The sequence below is a fragment of the Dipteris shenzhenensis genome, chromosome 6 (assembly GCF_047967505.1).
Source record: "Dipteris shenzhenensis isolate YYH24624 ecotype China chromosome 6, Dip_SZ_1.0, whole genome shotgun sequence".
In the NCBI taxonomy this organism is placed as follows: Eukaryota; Viridiplantae; Streptophyta; class Polypodiopsida; order Gleicheniales; family Dipteridaceae; genus Dipteris; species Dipteris shenzhenensis.
In genome coordinates this window covers 49,477,869-49,496,782 of record NC_141601.1, presented here as the reverse complement: position 1 = coordinate 49,496,782, position 18,914 = coordinate 49,477,869, and the positions used below count along the sequence as shown (strand labels likewise).

The following is an 18,914-nucleotide window of genomic DNA, read 5'->3' as shown; positions in this document are numbered from 1 at the left end:
TGAGAAAAAGGCTCTGAAGACTCTAAATACAAGGAAACACTGAAAATAATGTTCCTATTTTCTCAAAACGTGCATCTAGAAATCTTACCTCTCCAATTTAGTCGCTCTTAACATGTTTCCTATATACTAAGTATTTGATGTGAGCTCAGAGTATAAGGGGAAAATATTGACTTCTTAAAGAGCCCAACTTGATTTTGGTCTTCAATCTCAGATGTGATCAGCTGATCATACGCATCTACTACAAAGAACCTGCACATACATTCTCGCAATATTCTAAGTGCTTCTCACCAGCACTAATCTGTCAGAGAGAAAACCGGTGTGCTGTTCTTAAACTGATAGACACAATAAGAAAAAGTTATTATTTATGCAAAAGCTTGCAGTCTAGAGATACACAGTACAGAAAGGTACCCGGTATGATAAATAATAACGTGCATGTGGGCTTTGGAAAAGCTCTGGGCAGACAGCAGCTCAACTATTGCCAAACTAACTTTTACATCAGCCTAACTGGTTCACCCAGGGTTTCATCACATTGAAAAGTTGTTTGCTCACCTATGTTGCAAGTAGCTGTCTCAGAACAGACTCTGCTTCTTGCTCCAACTTTGGTAAAGCCCAATCATGTTGGATCAGTTCAAGACCATCTTTCTCTGCAGTGAGTGTCTGCACCAGAGAGATGCTCACATAATAACAACACGACTCATCCTTATTGCTTAAATACAGTGGAGGTATGTAAATGGAAATTCACAACTTTCACAATCCCCTAACATAATTCTCAAAATCTGCTGGACAAATAATTCTCTCTTTTTTATGTCCAGCAGTATACTTACTTTAAGAACCAATTTATAACATATATATTTTTCTGAGCGTGGCTCTGAAGTTTCTAATTGAGGTCATCAATGATGTACTGTTTTTCTCACACATTGAAAGACTGACACAATAACACTTTGCAAATGAACCTACATAGCTTCTTGCTCTATCTCAAGCCTTCTAATGTTTTAAGCATTTGACTCTTATCTTCGACAGAATCGTTAGCTATCTAAACCTTCCCTTTTTCAAGCCCCACTGTTATTGGTAGTCTAGGTTAAAATCCACACATTATAACAACAATGAGCCACAAAGAAGCCAAAACATCCAAATCCCAAAGAGGGACCCACAGATATCCATGTCAAGAAAAGAGGGTGAATAAGTAAATTGAAGGGGTTTTTTCAACAGCACAGCTCCATTCAAAGCAGGAAGGCAACCCACAACAAAAAGATTTTCGAGGGGGGAAGACACAGCCATTAAACACACTTAATGAAAACTGTAGATTCCCATCAAGTCTTGATGCTAATCTTTCTCCGTTGAGAAAACAGCACAGTAAATTTGCCTTTCATTTGATACTTTTATACTCAGCAAGTACTCTTTCTTCCCACAACATGACAACAAGCAACGGCAATAAAAGATACCATCAAGAAACTACCACTGTCTGATGAGAACCCGATGCAGTCCGGGATATTAACTGTTAACTCAAGGAATGCCTCATAGCAACAGAGGGTTACTTTTTACTTAGGCTAAAAGTTAGTAGAAAGGCCTTTATTGGCTTGTAAGTGTTTTCTTCTTTTTTTAGGGGATACCATAAGTTGCCACGTGGCATCCTAGGAGGTAATCCCATAAGCAATACTGCTTTGTACTGCCTTGGGCCACACCTATATAAGGGCTCTAGTTGTACTTGGCAATTCATTCATGATTTGTACTTCATTACTGAAATAGAATATACAGCAAGAGTTCAATACTCAGCTGAATTCTAAAAAGGATTGATTTCCTCCTGTCCTTGTGCAGCCCCTCACAAGTCCCTGTTGAAGATCCAGCCCATGATCTTCCTCTCCTACCTTTTTCCTAAAACATAAGGTACTTCACTACTCTAAGTTTCCTGCATATTCTACCAAATTTAGGGGAGTTTACTGTCAGTTAGGAGCAGTCCTGTTGCATTGGTATCAGAGCGCTTTTCGTGGGAATTTGTGGGAAATTCTTTGTCCAATCACTTTGAAATTCGGAGCATCTACTCTTGAGCCTAGGGCCTACCTCTGTGCAAAAATTCAGCGCCAGAAGTGCTCTCTGTTGTGAGCTGCCACATGGCAGGCTCTGAGAAACCTTGATTTTCAAAGTGCTCAGAATTTGGGGCTTTTTGGATCAGTGGAAAGCCCTTGCTTCCCTGATCATTTCTATGCGTGAGATTCCTAAAAGGATGGAGGATTGAATCAACATTGAGGTTTTTTTCTCTCTAGCGCAAGAAAGTGAAGAAAGCGACGATCTGCAGTTTTCCTGCACCAAATTAGGACATTCTTGGCTTGATCTCTTCGCCCTAATCTCATAAGGCTGCTCCCTAAGTCTGGTGATGATCCGAGACTATTTGGAGGAGTTATGAGCTATTTCAACTAGCTGGCATGGAGGGACTGCTGCTAACTTCAGATGTACAGCTCCATTTCGGGTCACCTCTAGTGCAGATGGTCGCCTAGCTCCATGAATGCAACTGACAAAGTGTAATAGTAATCTGGTTTTTTGTTACTGAGAATTTCGAAAATTCAGTGCAACAGATAGCGCAGAATTGCTATTTGCCAAAGGTTCTAGCAATTTCTAGCCATCCAAGTGTAATGTTATGAAATTCTACTCCTGATTGGCCCTTTGGTTCAGTCTTAGCATAAGGATCACCTAAACAAGTGGGACATTTCAAATTTCCTCTCAGAAATTTGACCTGCGAAATTAGGGCAAAACTAGCATTTGGGGCTTTTGGTACTGGTTTTGATCAGGGCTTAAGACAATCCATTTACTCTAGATTCAAGTCAATAAAGATGCCTATCAAGAGTTCTACTGGTCAAGCTAGTAAGCAGACAATGGGTATCTTTGATTCCATCCCAGAAAAGGAACCAGTTGATGATCAGGCTGTAGTTTCTGAACCTATAGGATGATGATCCTATACATGTAACTGAACCGGTTGGTTTTATGGCTTCTGCCCAAAGGACCTATCACTCTAGTGAAATTACAGCTCATATGGATAAGGATTCAGCACATGGTAAGACTCCTAATAATAATAGTTCAGCAGCTGAAGAGTTGTGTCAAAAATTCCATGAATATAAGTTGCTACCAGCAGACCTTACGGCAACAATGTCATTCCAGCAATATATACAAACAGTTAAAACTAATGAACCAAAAGGACCTGTTCATCAAGACAAAGATATGAAAGACAAGATTATACTTCCTAAGTTCAAAGGTGATTCTACCTCTCCTAAGGAATTGGAGGAATGGCTCAGCAAGATGGATGACTACTTTCTTCTATACCCAAAGGGTGATCAAGGTAAAATCAGATTTGTTGTTCTTCATATGGAAGATTATGCCCACTCTTGGTGGAGGCATCTACAGCAAGAAGGGTTAACTTTTAATGCTTCGGATGAATTCAAGGCTGAAATGCTTAGAAATTTTATAACTCCTTTTATTAGAGATCAATATATTTGTAAGTGGTATGATCTTACTCAGCAAGGATCAGTGAAAAATTGTATCAAACAATTTTGAAAATTGGCTCTGTTTGTCCATGGTATTGATGAAAGAGTTAGAATGCTCAAGTTCATCAATGGTCTGCACCCTAGTATTGCTTCAGATGTTGCAGCTCAAAAGCCCAATTCTCTTAAAGAGGCCATGCAGTTGGCAGAGCTTTATGAACCCAAATACAATTGGAAGGAGAAGACTTTGGGTATTGGTCACTTTGGGACTAAGCCTATGGTCAAAGGGGTTTCCAATTATGAAAGTAAACTTGCTACAACTTCTTTTATTTCTAGGTTCCCCACAATGTACAGTAGTGGTATGGAACAACCTAAGGCTTACAAGGCTACAGATGTAAAGTCATCCTTTAAACCCACTCCAAAGGATGATCTGGGTGATAAAAGAAAAGCAGTTATCTCAAGCAATTATTGATGACAGGAAGAAGAAGGATTTGCGCTACCTTTGTGGTGAGAAGTGGACCCCTGAACATAGGAATGTGTGCAAAGCAAAAACAGGAGCAAAGTTGAGCTTGATTCTAGAGATTGATGAGGATTTATCTCCTAATACTTCTGCAGCAGAATCTGAAATTCATGAATATCAGGACTGTGTGAATGAAGGCCTTGATGATGATGAGGATCATAGTTCCAAAGGGGGGACCACCTTTCCCTTTGATCCACGTGGGTTATCCATGTTTGACACCATGCTTATGGATGATAGTTTGCCAAGGTGCTCCAATAGATCTAGACAATGGAACATTGAAGTTGTTGAAGGTTATGAGGACTGTCATTTGGAATTCAATGCTTATACTTCTTCGTTCTCTATGGCATAGTTATGTATTATAGCCAAGAGATGAGATCATAAATTCTGATGGAAATGATGCTGTTAATGATGATGAAGTGTATTGGGATACACAATCAGTTGTGTACAGCAGATCTCCTGATGTTTTTAGGAGCTTCAAGGCCTCTCAAACCCTTAGGTTAAAAGGAACAATCAATAACAAACCAATCCACATTTTGGTTGACAGTGGGAGCACTCATAACTTCCTTAATGCAAAGACACTTCAAAGAGTGAGGTTATGCCCATCCACTTTGGATCACGGGATCAAAGTTGAAGTGGCTAATGGTCAGCATTCCCACAGTAAGCAATATTGTCAGGCTGCTCAAGTGCAACTTTCTCAGGACTTGACTTTTCATGGAGATCTATTGTCTTGGAAATGGGACCTATTGACATTGTCCTTGGTTGTGAATGGTTGAGAACCTTGGGAGAATTCTCTATGGACCTTAACAGGCTGTTTATGAAGTTTATGCATGAAGGTAAGCACATCACTTTGATGGGTCACCAATCTCCTAAATTGTCCTTAATTTCTGCAAGAAGAATGGCCAGAGACCTCAACGGTGTTTGTGGAGTCTATGCTATTCAGTTGACCAAGTCTCAAGAGGGTCATGGGTTGTTGGTGGAGGATAAAGACATGCAGTCCCTATTACAGCAATACCCTATTTGCTGATCTTCCCAACCATATCCATCCCATGAGAGATGTGGATCATGCAATTGTGTTAGAGCCAAGATCTAAGCCAATCAACAAAGCTCCATACAGACTTTCTAGAGCTGAAAGGGAAGAGGTGGCAAGGCAAATAAAGGAACTCCTTGACAAGGAATTTATTACACACAGTCAGTCACCCTTTGCCTCTCCAGTGTTATTGGTTAAGAAGGATGGCTCATTTAGAATGTGTATTGATTACAGGGATTTGAACAAAATGACAGTTAAGAATAGGTTCCCTATCCCTAGAATTGATGATCCACTGGATGAGCTTAGAGGGGAAAAGTACTTCACAAAGATTGACTTAAGGTCAGGCTATCATCAAATAAGGATGAAGAAGGGAGATGAATATAAAATTGCCTTCAGGACAGAACGTGGGCTTTATCAATTCAAAGTGATGGCATTTGGTTTAACCAATGCACCTGCAACTTTCCAGGCCCTAATGAACAAGGTATTGCAGCCTTTCCTCTATAAATTTGTGTTGGTATTCTTTGATGATATATTGATCTACAACAAAACGAAAGAAGAGCATTTATTGCATGTCCAGCAAGTATTGGAAGTATTGAGGACACACCAGTTGTATGCCAAATTAAGTAAATGCACTTTCATGGCTGAAGAAGTGGAATATTTGGGCCATATTGTCAACAGTAGTGGCATTACGGTGGATCCCAGCAAGGTAAAATGTGTAAAGGATTGGCCTATACCTCCGAATATCACCCAGCTGAGAGGGTTCCTTGGTCTAGCATCATTTTATAGAAGGTTTATAAGGCATTTTGCCAAATTGGCAGCTCCTCTCACTGATCTTCTAAAAAATAATGTTTTCCAATGGTCTGACAGTGCCAATAAGAGCTTTGAAGCATTAAAGGAGGCATTAACTTCAGCGCCTATCTTGGTATGTCCTGATTTCTCTCAGCCTTTTATAATTGAGGCTGATGCTAGTGGATGGGGCATTGGAGCTGTCCTAAAGCAGAATCATGGAGTTATTGCCTTTGAAAGTCGGAAATTGGATGACAAAGAGTCAAGTTTCCACATTTATGACCAAGAGATGTTGGCAATACTTCATGCAATCAAAAAGTGGCACCACTACATTTATGGCAGCCATTTCAAGGTCAAGACTGATCATAAGACTCTTAGATATTTTCTATCTCAGTCTTCTCTATCACCCAAGCAAAGGAGATGGCTATCCATTGTGCAAAACTATGACTTTGACATAGATTACAAGATGGGCAAAGAAAATATTGTGGCAGATTCTCTTTCCAGGATATGGGCTTGTACTTTATCATCTATTACTGAGGTTTATAAAGATTGGATCCATGGCATTCAAGAAGAGTATCTCAATGATCCTCAAGCAGCTGCTATGTTCCAAGACTTGCAAGATCCTGACTGTCAGCAATATCCCAATTTCAAGTTGCACAATGGGCTCTTGTGGTATAATGATAGAATATTTCTTACTGGAAATTCTTCCTATAAGCTGCTAATCTTGCAGGAATTTCACTCATCTCCTATGGCTGGGCATATAGGCCTCAACAAGACGCATGATATGGTAAAACAGAGTTTTTACTGGAAGGGGCTTTGGAAGGACGTTCTTGCTTATGTTCAAAGCTGTAAGCCCTGTCAACAAAACAGGGAGTTGAATTTAAGGCCAGCTGGTCTACTACAACCTCTACCTATACCTCAAGGTAAATGGACACATATCAGCATGGACTTTATTACAAGTCTACCAGTGACCTCTAAGGGTTGGAACAGTATCTTTGTGGTTGTTGATAGACTTACTAAAGCTGCCCACTTCATTCCTACTAAGACCCAATTTACAGCTTCCAAGGTGGCTAAGCAATTCATGGAGAATGTGTTTAAATTACATGGACTTCCTCAACAGATTGTGAGTGATTGTGATGCTAAGTTCATGGGGCATATTTGGCAAGAGCTTTTCAGTTCCATGGGAACACTTCTTACCCCAAGTACAGCAGATCACCCTCAAATTGATGGGCAAACAAAGAGGGTTAACCACTGGTTGGAAGAGTATCTAAGGCATTTTTGCTTTGAGACCCAAGCATCGTGGGACCAATGGTTGCATCTAGCTAAGTTTTGTTATAATACCACCAAGCACACCTCAATTGGTATGAGTCCTTTTGAAGCCATGTTTGGCTGTAAAGCTCATGTTCCATCAACCATTATTGATCAAGCATTGACCAGCCAGCAAGCCAAGGATAATTTGGCTCACATGACTGCTCTATTACAGCAATGTAAAGATAATATGGTAAGGGCCCAAGCAAGGATGAAAGATTATGCTGATGAGCATAGGAGAGATTTGAAGAAGGGGATTATGTGTTTCTCAGATTACATAAGTCCAAGCATGCTTCTTTGAAAGGTAATACCAATGTTAAACTTGCTCATAGGTATTATGGACCTTACAAGGTTTTGAGGAAAGTTGGGGAAGTGGCATATGAGTTGGAGCTTCCACCATCCTCTAGAATACACAAAGTATTCCATGTATCACTGCTCAAGAAGTATTTGGGGCCCAAGGAGCCAGTTATGGAAGAGCTACCTCCTATGGATGAAGAGGGCCAAATTGAGTATATTCCTGAGAAGATCCTTGGATTTAGAGATCTTGTGTTGAGGAACAAGTCCTACATGGTATCTTATCAAATGGAGAGGTCTACCTGATGAGGAGTCTTCTTGGCAGCCATCTACAATTGTGGAGCAGTACCCTCAATTGCTTAACTGAATTCTATGACCAAAAATTGAGTCTTTATAAACAGATTTGATTTTCTCTTGCTATATGGCATATATGGACATGCTGCAGCCAGCATTCACTATCCTTTCTCAGATCAGCATGTCTCTCACTGGATTATATGATCAGATCTGTTATATTGAACAGCATAGCTCTTCCACCCGATTGCTTGATTTCTTGGGAATATTATACGATCCATTTACAGATCAGCATGCCTACAAGGAGGTATTGACTGAGAAACTTCATTGTTCAGTTGATATGACCAGAATTGAGCTGTTCAGGTTTACAAGGAGCATTGTATGTCCAGGTTACAGCCTTTTCAAATTTGAGGACAAATTTCTATTTGAGGAGGGAGGAATGTAACAAAGCATTACTTTTTACTTAGGCTAAAAGTTAGTAGAAAGGCCTTTATTGGCTTGTAAGTGTTTTCTTCTTTTTTTAGGGGATACCATAAGTTGCCACATGGCATCCTAGGAGGTAATCCCATAAGCAATACTGCTTTGTACTGGGCCATACCTATATAAGGGCTCTAGTTGTACTTGGCAATTCATTCATGACTTGTACTTCATTACTGAAATAAACAATAAGAGTTCAACACTCAGCTGAATTCTAAAAAGGATTGACTTCCTCCTGTCCTTGTGCAGCCCCTCACAAGTCCATGTTGAAGATCCAGCCCATGATCTTCCTCTCCTACCTTTTTCCTAAAACATAAGGTACTTCACTACTCTAACTTTCCTGCATATTCTACCAAATTTAGGGGAGTTTACTGTCAGTTAGGAGCAGTCCTGTTGCACACAGCCAGAGTTATATCTTTGATGCCATTAAGAAAGGACAAGAGAAATTGTAGAGGAGCGAGCGTCCACTATGAAGGCTCTTGAATATATACCTTTGTAAGGCTAGAATATATCCAATCATACAAATTTAGATATTTTGTTGTTCTAAAGCCCAAAAATCTACCCAGAAAATAAAAGAGAAAACAAAAGAGAAGAAAAAAGAGGTAACAAAAACTTTTTGGAAAAAGTAAACAAAACTAAAGGCTCTTGAACATCCATGAAATTTCACAATCCATGGAGAACGGGAGGAAATGGCACAAAGGAAAAGCCTCTAACCATCAGGTTCAAGGATGCTAAGGTCAGACAGGTAGTTCTACCAAAAGGAGCCAATCTAAAGGGCACTTTAGTATTCATGAACAAGGACCCCGCTCGTATGTAGATAAAGCACATAGCCTCAAGAAATTATCAAATCCAGGGCAAAGGGTAAGTGGGTTGTATATAAAGATGCATCATCTAGGAAGAGAGGGACCCGCCTTCTGGCTCGAGGCCTGTGGGACCAGTAGTACCTTAACAAAATTATGAGTAATGAGAATTTTTTTATTAAAAATAACTAGTAAGCAGAGCTATACTTATGTTCTCATCACTACCCAAGCATAAACTGCCATCTAGGTTTTGGAATCTCTGGGATACTCAATACTTACTAAGCAAGAATGTATAGAGCAGGGTCACCGTATCCTCAAGTTTTTCCTACGTCACAAATAGTGCTTATCAATGAGGTAATGAGGATCCTAGTGCAAGAACTAGGAAGGGGGGCCATGCCTCCAACATTTATCGAAAGACCAAATCCCTTCTAGAAGTAAAATTGTCACAATATCCAAGTTAATCACCAAGTTCTTAGGAGAAGGATGTAGAGAATTTATCAGACATTTAGTGACAAGGTCAATCATTTTGGCTTGAGTCTTGATGGTGAGGCAGTTTAGTGGTTTATATCCTTGAACCTCGAGGAGAATATCAAATGGGACACCTTGCATAAGGCATTCATAGTACGGTTTCCCCCAAGTAGACCAAAATGGAGTCCTATCAACCACTATACAAGGTCACAAAAGAAGAAATGGATTCTCTTAGAGACTACATCACCAAGATTAAACATTTGAACTTGATATGTGAACCCCATGAGAGAATGAGTGATGTGCAACTATTACCACACTTTCTCATAAGGATATGGGACTCTCAGCTTCATGATCACCACTTTGCAATGAATCCCACATCATTTGAGTTGTGTAGTGAGATTGCTATATGCTTGGGTGACAATATGAAGGAGAAGGCTCAAGGAAGAAGGCCTAGAGGTATTGAAGTCCACCAACATGGACAAAGCTAAGGAGACAAAACCACCCACTAAGGGCATGAACATGGAAGTGTTGGCCACCAATGCGTTAAATAAGCTAAGCCTATCCATGGGCGCTACCTGGTGTGGTCTCCTTGGCAGAAGCTCTGCGTCGGACCAGGGCTACGATTATAGACCTTTCTGAGAAGTAATAGGATTAATTACTAAATTGAGAGAGAGAGGCACTGTTACTTGTGCAAAGATGAGAGAACCTATAGAATTGGAAAGTAATCACTCTACATTTAGCCATATCAAAGATGTTTTGAGCCAATGTGAGGCATTCGTATGATATACAACACAGCATACTGAGATTTGTCATTTATCCTAGATATCAACTTCTAAACCTAAAGAAGATAGTAATGCTAAGTTCCAAGAAACTACAATGCTTCCCACCTAAAGTACATGGATAAAGGTGGTTGTCAAGCCACAAGAGAGACACACAAAAAGATGGGGGAGTACATCAATCAGGAGAAGCAGTCTTGGTCTGCTCATAGTTGCAGCCATAAATCACTCATTAAAGAACAAATGTAAGAGATGTACATATGGTAGCACGCTAATTCCCCCAAAAATATCTGAATAAGTATGGATCTCTCCACGTAGACAACTAATATCACCCTTTTTGGCATTGTATGCGGATGGATATGGACAATAAGAGAAGATCTTTCTACTTGGGGATTTCAATGCCAGAATACACACCCTGCAAGCACAGCCCCTTGATTTCCATGAAATCCCACAAACAGATATTGTACGCACCTTTCAATGCATATTTGAGGGAACACATGAGCAAGCTGTGGTCACATGGGCAATACTTGTTGGACATGTGCAAAGCCCACGAGTTGGTCATATACAATGACTTGCAAAGATGGTTAGGATCAGAGTGATACATGTGTGTCCTCACCGGGGTGGTCATAGTGTCCTAGATTATATCATAGGTTCTCCTCCTTTGGTCTCATCTAATAGTCCACCCATTCATCCCAGGAGCTAACCACTCACACATCTTTTGACCTAGCCCTACCTGAATCTACCCTGCCACCACCAATCATTCCTATGTACTATCATTACGAATTTGATCACTACTTAATCACATATATGATACTCTCTTGGCCACTTTCTTAGAGTCCATACATGACCAACCCAACCTTGAGGACAAAGCCCAACTCCTCACTTATTTACGTCATAGCATAGAACTCATTTACTTACATGGGAAAGCCAACAAGAGCTCTATCCCTCAAAATTGATGGCAGACTCATGAGTTGTCATGTGCAAACGTGTGCTTTAGGCACACAAGACGAGCTCAAGTAGCCTAGGGAGGCTAGCGGCTAGGCCGACAATTCTCAGGTTGAGTTGCAAGGGCCTGCCAGTTAGGGGTTCTGCTATTTTTAGCAGCACTGGGCTGGAGTCTATATGAGGAGCCCATGCATTCAGTTTTCAGACACACTAGTCAGAGCAAGCTTGGCTCTTCCTTGCTGGTCTAGATCCTAGATCGTGTTGCGGACGTGTACCTACTTCCTAGCGTAGCCCAAGGCCCAACAATAGTAACACGGCCCCTATGGGTGCCACCTAGTGGTATGGAATGCCATGCTGATTGGGATCTAGTTGGAAGATGTGCTAGTGTGCCAGCAGCTCAACCTGTGTCTTGGTGGGGACATCGGAGTCTTGGATCTCATGGTTAGACGGTGAGCATGCCTGCGACATCATGGTTGGGAGGTGAGCATGCCTACGATTTCCATCGTTGATCTATGGTTGCTTTTCTATGTTTGTTTGCAAGTCCGAGTTCTCATGAGTGCTGGGGTCATGTCAGTTGGTATCAAAGCCAACTCTTGAGGTATGAATCGCTATAGAGAGAAGGTGCCGACGCGATTTCCTCCAAGTATAGCTCAAATTCGAAATCTGCTTTGGATCCTTGCAAGTGTTTGTGATTGTGCCACTTAGGACAAAGGAACTATCAAGATTAGGATTGGGTAGAGATCGTTAAAGAGGGTGCATAAATCCCTGAAGATCCACTTAGAGATAGATTTGTGATTGCGGGGTTGGATTTGCGTGGCACTCCTAGGCGTGGGAACCAGTTTACAGAGGATTCAACGATTGAGGCATAGACCTATTGCGAATCCTAGTTAGGGCTGTTGAGAATCTATGTAGGGCTGATGCGTCACAAATCAGGTTAGGAGGGGCAGCGACAATACTGGCTCAAGGAAATTACGGTAGGTGCTGCAAGGAAAGGGGAGGAGATGTGTGCGCTAGAGCTTGCCAAGCCCAGGCCATAGTAGCTGGACGAATTGCTTCACTTGGAAGCCCTAAAAGCAAAACCATTCGGAATTTGGATGCATGAGTAAATCAAAAAGCTTGCTTTTCTAAAACCAAGGATTCAACCCAGCCTATAAAGCTTCAGCCCACCCTTCTCTAGGCCTTGATTTTGCCATATTGCTGCAGCAAAAGATTGCAATCAGCCTCTACTCCTCCGCTTCCTGCCAGCCAGCCTGGAATTTCGCGGCCTCCATAGCCCAAACGATTCACACCCATCCACCTTGCTGATTTCCCTCTTTCATCTCTCTAGCAGCCCATCGTTGCTGTTTGGATCGCCACCTTAATCCTTCTGGAGGGGGAGCATGATATGGATGTCCATAGAGATGACTGTTGGAAAGTTCACCTCCCCATCTATGAGCCCTCATATGAGGAGAGCATGGGGGATGAAGACCTAGGGCAGTATCCCACAGAAAAAGAGAGAAAGGGGCTGCCACATGGACAGCATCATGGCTGTCATGTGAGCAGCACATCTAGAGAAGGTCCAGGAGCAGATCAGTGGTGATTTGGAGCTCCAGATAGAGGAGAGGAGTGGCTGCATGATGGCGATACATGGCGGCTGACCTCAGCAGCAGTATGGATCAGTACGGCGCTGCACATGTGGCTGAAGAGAGCCTGGCCGAGGGCAGAACCAGCAGGACAGAAGGGGCAGAGGTGGAGGCTATGGTGGGCCAGACACCTGGCCATAGATATGCCCAAGGGTAGGGCCCAATGGGGGCTGCCCTTGGGGCCAGGCAGCAGCCCAAAAGAGTCCAGCAACAGCCCTTATATAGGGCAGTAAAGTCGGCCCAGGAGGGGCCAGAAAAGTCGGCCAGGGGGGGGCAGGAAGAACCGGCCGACCAGGTCGGCCAGATCTAGGGGCCTGGGTCGGTGGAGTTCTCAGCCCCTTGGGGGCCCTCATTCATTATCACTTGGAGCAGCCTTTGAGGAGCAGAAAGGAGCAGCACCAGCAGCAGCAGTTGGGCCTCATCCAGGAGGTGAACCTGGCTGGAGACCTGCAGACTTAGCTCACTCAGAGGGCTGCCCACCTAGGCTGGTTTGCAGACAGCAAGGTGGAAGAGATATGGACAGAAAGTCTACTTATGCTCGAGGTGGAGCACGCAGGCTCGAGTCTAGAGATAGGCGACAGATAGGAGAAGGACCTTGTGGTAAGATCAGAGGACCACACCATTGGTGGGACTCTGGATCTATCTCTTTTGTATTGTGTCCATAGCTTTGGAAGAAAATATATTATTTTGGTGTCTTCTATATCTAGCTCGTTCATTGTCTATTGATGAGTCTGCACACCTATGCTACGCGCATAAGTTTAAGAAGTTTGTGATTCCACACCCCACACCTTCCTGGGCAATTCAATCAATCTTCTGCTGTGCATACCCTCTGTTCGGTGATTTCTGTCAATGACCAGGGTCTCTATGATGATCTAGTTACAAAGGAAGCTTTCAATGACTTACCACCACTCTCAACCTGAAGTTCGATCTGGTTAATGCAAATCATACGGAGTTGGCACAGCAACTTCAAGGGATTCAGACTTTCTGACCAGCACTATTCAAGCACACACTCACATCGATGCTTTAGCTTCAGTGTTGGGTCCGAATATTACACCAGGTCCTTATCCTGGAGATCAGAAATCCAAGACGAAGGAAATGCTAGACACTTGGTTGCACAAGTGGCAAGTGCAATTCCAATTTCACCCTTACCCTGATGATAAAACGACAAAGGGTGCATCCACATCAAATACCCGTGGGAAGAACAAGTGGAAGTGGAGAAGTCTTTGGACAACACCTCCAAGAAGAAACCAAATTCGACTCTGACTGGCAAAGCACGTTTCCTCCGCACCTTGAAGCTGAAAAAGGAATGCCGATATTTTATTTGTGAGGAGTATGGCCACACGAAGGCCACTTATCCGAAGCACAAGAATCCTACGGCTGCTCCACGATGAAAGTTGCCTTCGAGACAAGGAACTAAAGCCAAAGGGGCTACAAGTATTTCTAGGAATGCTATTGCTAGCCCGCTTTCTTGTAATTGCACTATTAATAACTCGTTGTTTGGAACTCGTGACCTTTTTCGGACTTGTGGGAAGGTCAAGGACACATTCTCTTTGACCCACGCAATTTTCACAACTTTATTAATTATAACTTGTGCAGATGCTCAACCTACCTATAACACCTAGTGATCACACCTATAAGGTGCAGCTCCCCACCACTGGAAAGCAGTTTTGGCATCGCAAGGTTCAAGATCTTCCACTCCAGATTCAAGACTACACTGACATTTTGACGTGCTATGTGATGCACCTAGATCATGTAGACTTGTTGTTGGGACTTGAGTGGTTTAAAACCCACGATGTTCACATTGGGTGGAAGGATCATACTCTTTCTTTTTTGGATAAAGGCACTCATATATGTATTCGTGGTGATGATATTTCCTCTTCTCACCTATTATATCTACAATGCAGCTTCAGAATATATTAAAAACTTCTTCTTATGATGTGTATCAGTGTGTTCTAATTCCACTTTCTTCATTTCTATAATTGACAAAAATGATTTGAGCATGTATGAACACCAAGAATCAAAAAAGCAGTTGAATGAATTTTTGTACGTAGTCCAAACCAACTGCCCGAGAGTTTACCTCCCAAAAGGGAGGTAGATTATCGGATTGACTTAGTCCATGGAGCTCAACCTATTAGCATTCCACCTTATAGGATGAGCCAGTTTGAGGAGGATGAGTTAGCAAGACAACTTCAGGATTACCTAAAGATGGGTTATATACACCTGAGTAAATTACCTTGGGGTGCACATGTCCTTTTGAGATAGAACAAGCTATATGCCAGGATCAGTAAATGTGACTTCTTAAAGGAAATCATTTACTTATGACACAAGATCTCTATGGAAGGGGTATTAGCATTGATCTCGATTGTATTCAAAAGATTTTAAACTGGCCAGTATCTCAGACTATGAGGCAACTTTGTTCTTTCCTAGGATTTACTGTCTTTCTTAGGAAGTCCGTCCAAGATTATTCGAAGCTCACAGCTCCGTTGACCAATGTATGTTGTAGTGTATGCTCTGAAGGTTTGGAGACACTAACTACCCAATGGTTCTAAGTTTGTTATATTGACTGATCATCGGTCAATTAAATATGTCTGTGATGGTTCGAACTTGAGGGGAAGAAAGGCTAGATGGGCTGAGCTAATGCAAGATTTTGACTTTGAAATACGTTATCATAAAGGTTCCTTGAATAGCGTGGCTGATGCTTTGAGTCGAATCAAGTTTGTAAATGCTTTGTCATTTACAGAGATATCCTTTGACCTATTTCAATCCTTGAGAGGACTTTGCGCGACTGATAGTCATTTCAGTCACTATTGGCAGAAGGTCCAAGATGGCAGCTCAATGATTGACCAAGACTCAGGGATTATGTCACCTACTGTACAGGTAGGAGGAGGTCAGAAGATGATTCGGAATGGCTTGCTGTTCCGAAACGATAAAATTTATGTACCACATGTGTCGGATCTTCGATACAAGATTCTCCGGGAATGTCATGATGCACCTAGTGCGGGACATGCTAGAGTACATAGGACTCTTATCTCTTGTGAAACATACTTTTTATTGGCCTAAGATGCGAGAATTTGTTCAGAACTATGTAGTAGGTTGGCGCACTTGTCAAGTGACCAAGGCTGAACGCCTTCGAAGCACGGGGTTACTACAGCCCTTGGAAATCCTTGGTAATAAATGGGAAAGTATCTCCATGGATTTTATCACGAGATTACCACGAACGTGTATGGGTTATGATTCCATATGGGTTATCGTGGACCGATTGACAAAGATGGCTAGATTTCTACCTACTAGATCAACCGTTACAACAAGTCAATTGGCTCAACAGTTTGTTGACCAATTATTTCGTCTGTATGGGTTGCCTGCTAACATCATCAGTGATAGGGATTCTAAGTTTATGAGTGAATTTGGACACTTGTCTTTGATAAGTTAGATACCACTCTTAGTTTGAGTTCCTCTAAATATGCCCAGACTCATGGCCAGATAGAAGAATTTAGGGAGTATATATACCTTTGTAAGACTAGAATAAGTTCAGATAGAAGAATTTAGGGAGTATACCTAAAAAATGGTTGCTAAGAGGATACGCATTGACATGTCCCCTTGTAAAACAACATTCCCCTTAATACCAACATCCTTCTCCTTAGAACCAAAATCCTTCTCATTTGTTAAACCACCTCTCTAGCAGTAGGTGTTATCTTAGTGGGATATTTCACAGTTTTCCATTCATGGAGGGATAGGTTGCTAACTAGTGCAGCGAATAAAGGTTGCTTGAGACTTATGGCCTTTCCTATTTGGTTAGTCCTTAATTGCGTTGCATGCTACCCCACACACAAAACATGAACTAGAGGCTAAACCCTCTCGCAAGGATATGATTTCGGGTATATCAACATACCATCTTTCATTTTCATGGATGGATGTAACTCTATTGCATAAAATATTGATTTTTGCACCAAATGACCTCCTTCAACCATAAATCCCTCATGGTTAACTTCTACCTTATGAAGCCTTTTTAAAATGTTTGAGGGAAAAACTGGATCAACTTCTAGAGGATATGCTTGGTGCATATGCTTCCAAGAGGCAATCTTCATGGGAAGAATATTTACCCAGGATTGAATTTGCTTACAACAATGCAAAGCATTCACGTTCTAATTTGAGCCCTTTTATGCTTATGTTGTTAGAGATTGACCAACACAGGGTACGCACAGCGGAAGACTGATAGAATAGCCCAGGAGCTCACACAGTGTGGTGTGGGGTAGCATGAACAAGGCATGCAAGCTGAACTGAAATAAGTCCTTTGTATCTCTACAAATACTATGCATTCAACTGCATTTTGCTTCAATTTCAGGGCATCCCAACGCACTCAAAGGCATGCTAACAAAACTGTCCGAAAATTGGCAGTTGCACTATGACTGTAGCGTGAAACATAGGCATGAATGAGGCAAAATGATTAATTTTGCTGCTCCAAAAGTTGCATTAGGCAATGATGTAGTGTTTACATTCAAGATCTGTGGTGCTTCTGTTGGGGTAAAGGCTCTATGGCCACCCAAGTACAGTTAGTACACTTAGTACTTTATTTGTTAAGTACACTAAGTACACTGTACTTAGTGTTGTAACCTTATCCTTTCATATAAAAGCTTCACTGTGTGCTAGGGGAGATACACACATACGTTTTATCCCCACACTTCTTGTGTCTTATCATGCTTGTGTGTGTGGGTGTGCTCCCTACTCTCCCTTCCACAACTGGTATCAGAGCCTTGCATCCAATCCTCACCAGCCCACTCAAATTGGTGGAGGAGGAGGAGCAGCTTGGGCTGTCCCGTGACCCCTTCTTCCTCGTCAATAGCTGCTCCTGCTCTCCTCGCCCCCTACCAGCTTCGTCGATAGTTGCTCCTGCTCTCCTCGCCCGTACCAGCCTCGACAGCTGCTCCTGCTCTCCCCGCCATTGTGTTAAGCTGCTAGCGCTAGCAGCTCTCCTCGCCCCCTACCAGCTTCGTCGATAGTTGCTCCTGCTCTCCTCGCCCGTACCAGCCTCGACAGCTGCTCCTGCTCTCCTCGCCATTGTGTTAGGCTGCTAGCGCTGCTAGCGCTAGCAGCCTTCAAGGCCGCGGCACCAGCCACCGGCCACGCGACGCCAACCAGGGCCAAGGCCACCGGCCACGCGGCGCCAACCAGAGCCAGCGGCCACCAGCGACGCGGCGCCAGCCAACGACGCCATTGGCGCCACCAGCAGCTACCAGCGCCAGCCAACGGCCAGTGGCCACCAGCGCCGCCAGCGTCGCCACCAGCGCCATAGTATTGTAGGTCCTCGCCATCGCCACAGGTGCAGGTCCTCGCCATCGCCATCGCCGGAGAGCTCGGAGATGTTCACGATCATATAGCAGCCCGCTTCACCCGTTTTTTTTTTTTTTGGTTCCTTCTGTTGTCAGTGAGGTAGATCTGCAGATCTATGCCTCCTATGTGAGAGAAATTCTCATTTCTGAATTGTGGAATCAAAGGGCTTTTGTAGCCACAACCAAGCATTGGCTTATACACGCACTTATTTGCGTATATCCTCCTGATTGGAGTTGATTTGTGCAAGGATTTGATGCACTTTATGACTTACGGGACAGTGGCAGATGCGTATGAATTGGGGCTTTTGACATTGTTATGCATATCAGTGTTGGGGGAAACACCTGGATGCTTTATGTGATCAGTGGAGCTTTGGGAAAGCTGTGTATGCACTAAAATCTTCAAAATTGGCTTCTAGTCAAGGGGCTTTTGCCTCATTCAAGTTCTAAACTGTGTAACACAGTTATAGAGGCAAGAGAAAGTCTAATTCTGACAGTTTTGGACAGTTATACAGTCAATTTCTGTTGCTGTACTAGAAAGTACAGTCGGGTACTGTCCAGAGTCAATTTTTTGGACTGTAAACAGTCACTTTACTGAAGTTTACAGTGCATAAAACAGTGCTGTTTTCACTGTTACAGCAGGGACATACATTGTGTCAAATCAAGGTACTGCTGTACTGTACTACAGAGCCTCAATTAATGCATTAAGTATTACTTTTCTGGATCTGCAGCCGGCAGGAAACAGACAGTATTTACTGTTAAGTGGGAGAAAATTGCAGGAATTAACTTTTGAGCACAACTACAAG

At 42.6% G+C, this 18,914-nt stretch overlaps 1 protein-coding gene across 1 annotated transcript in view; it reads right to left on the bottom strand.

Moving 5' to 3' along the window:
• LOC147901282 (ER membrane protein complex subunit-like protein (Protein of unknown function DUF106, transmembrane)) overlaps positions 1-18,914 on the bottom strand; it is a 47,260-nt gene continuing 28,346 nt past the window's right edge. Inside the window, exon 8 of the mRNA XM_087375900.1 lies at positions 1-657. Coding sequence (XP_087232026.1) covers positions 550-657 — 108 coding nt within the window. The 3' untranslated portion in view covers positions 1-549. The remainder of the gene's footprint in view (positions 658-18,914) is intronic.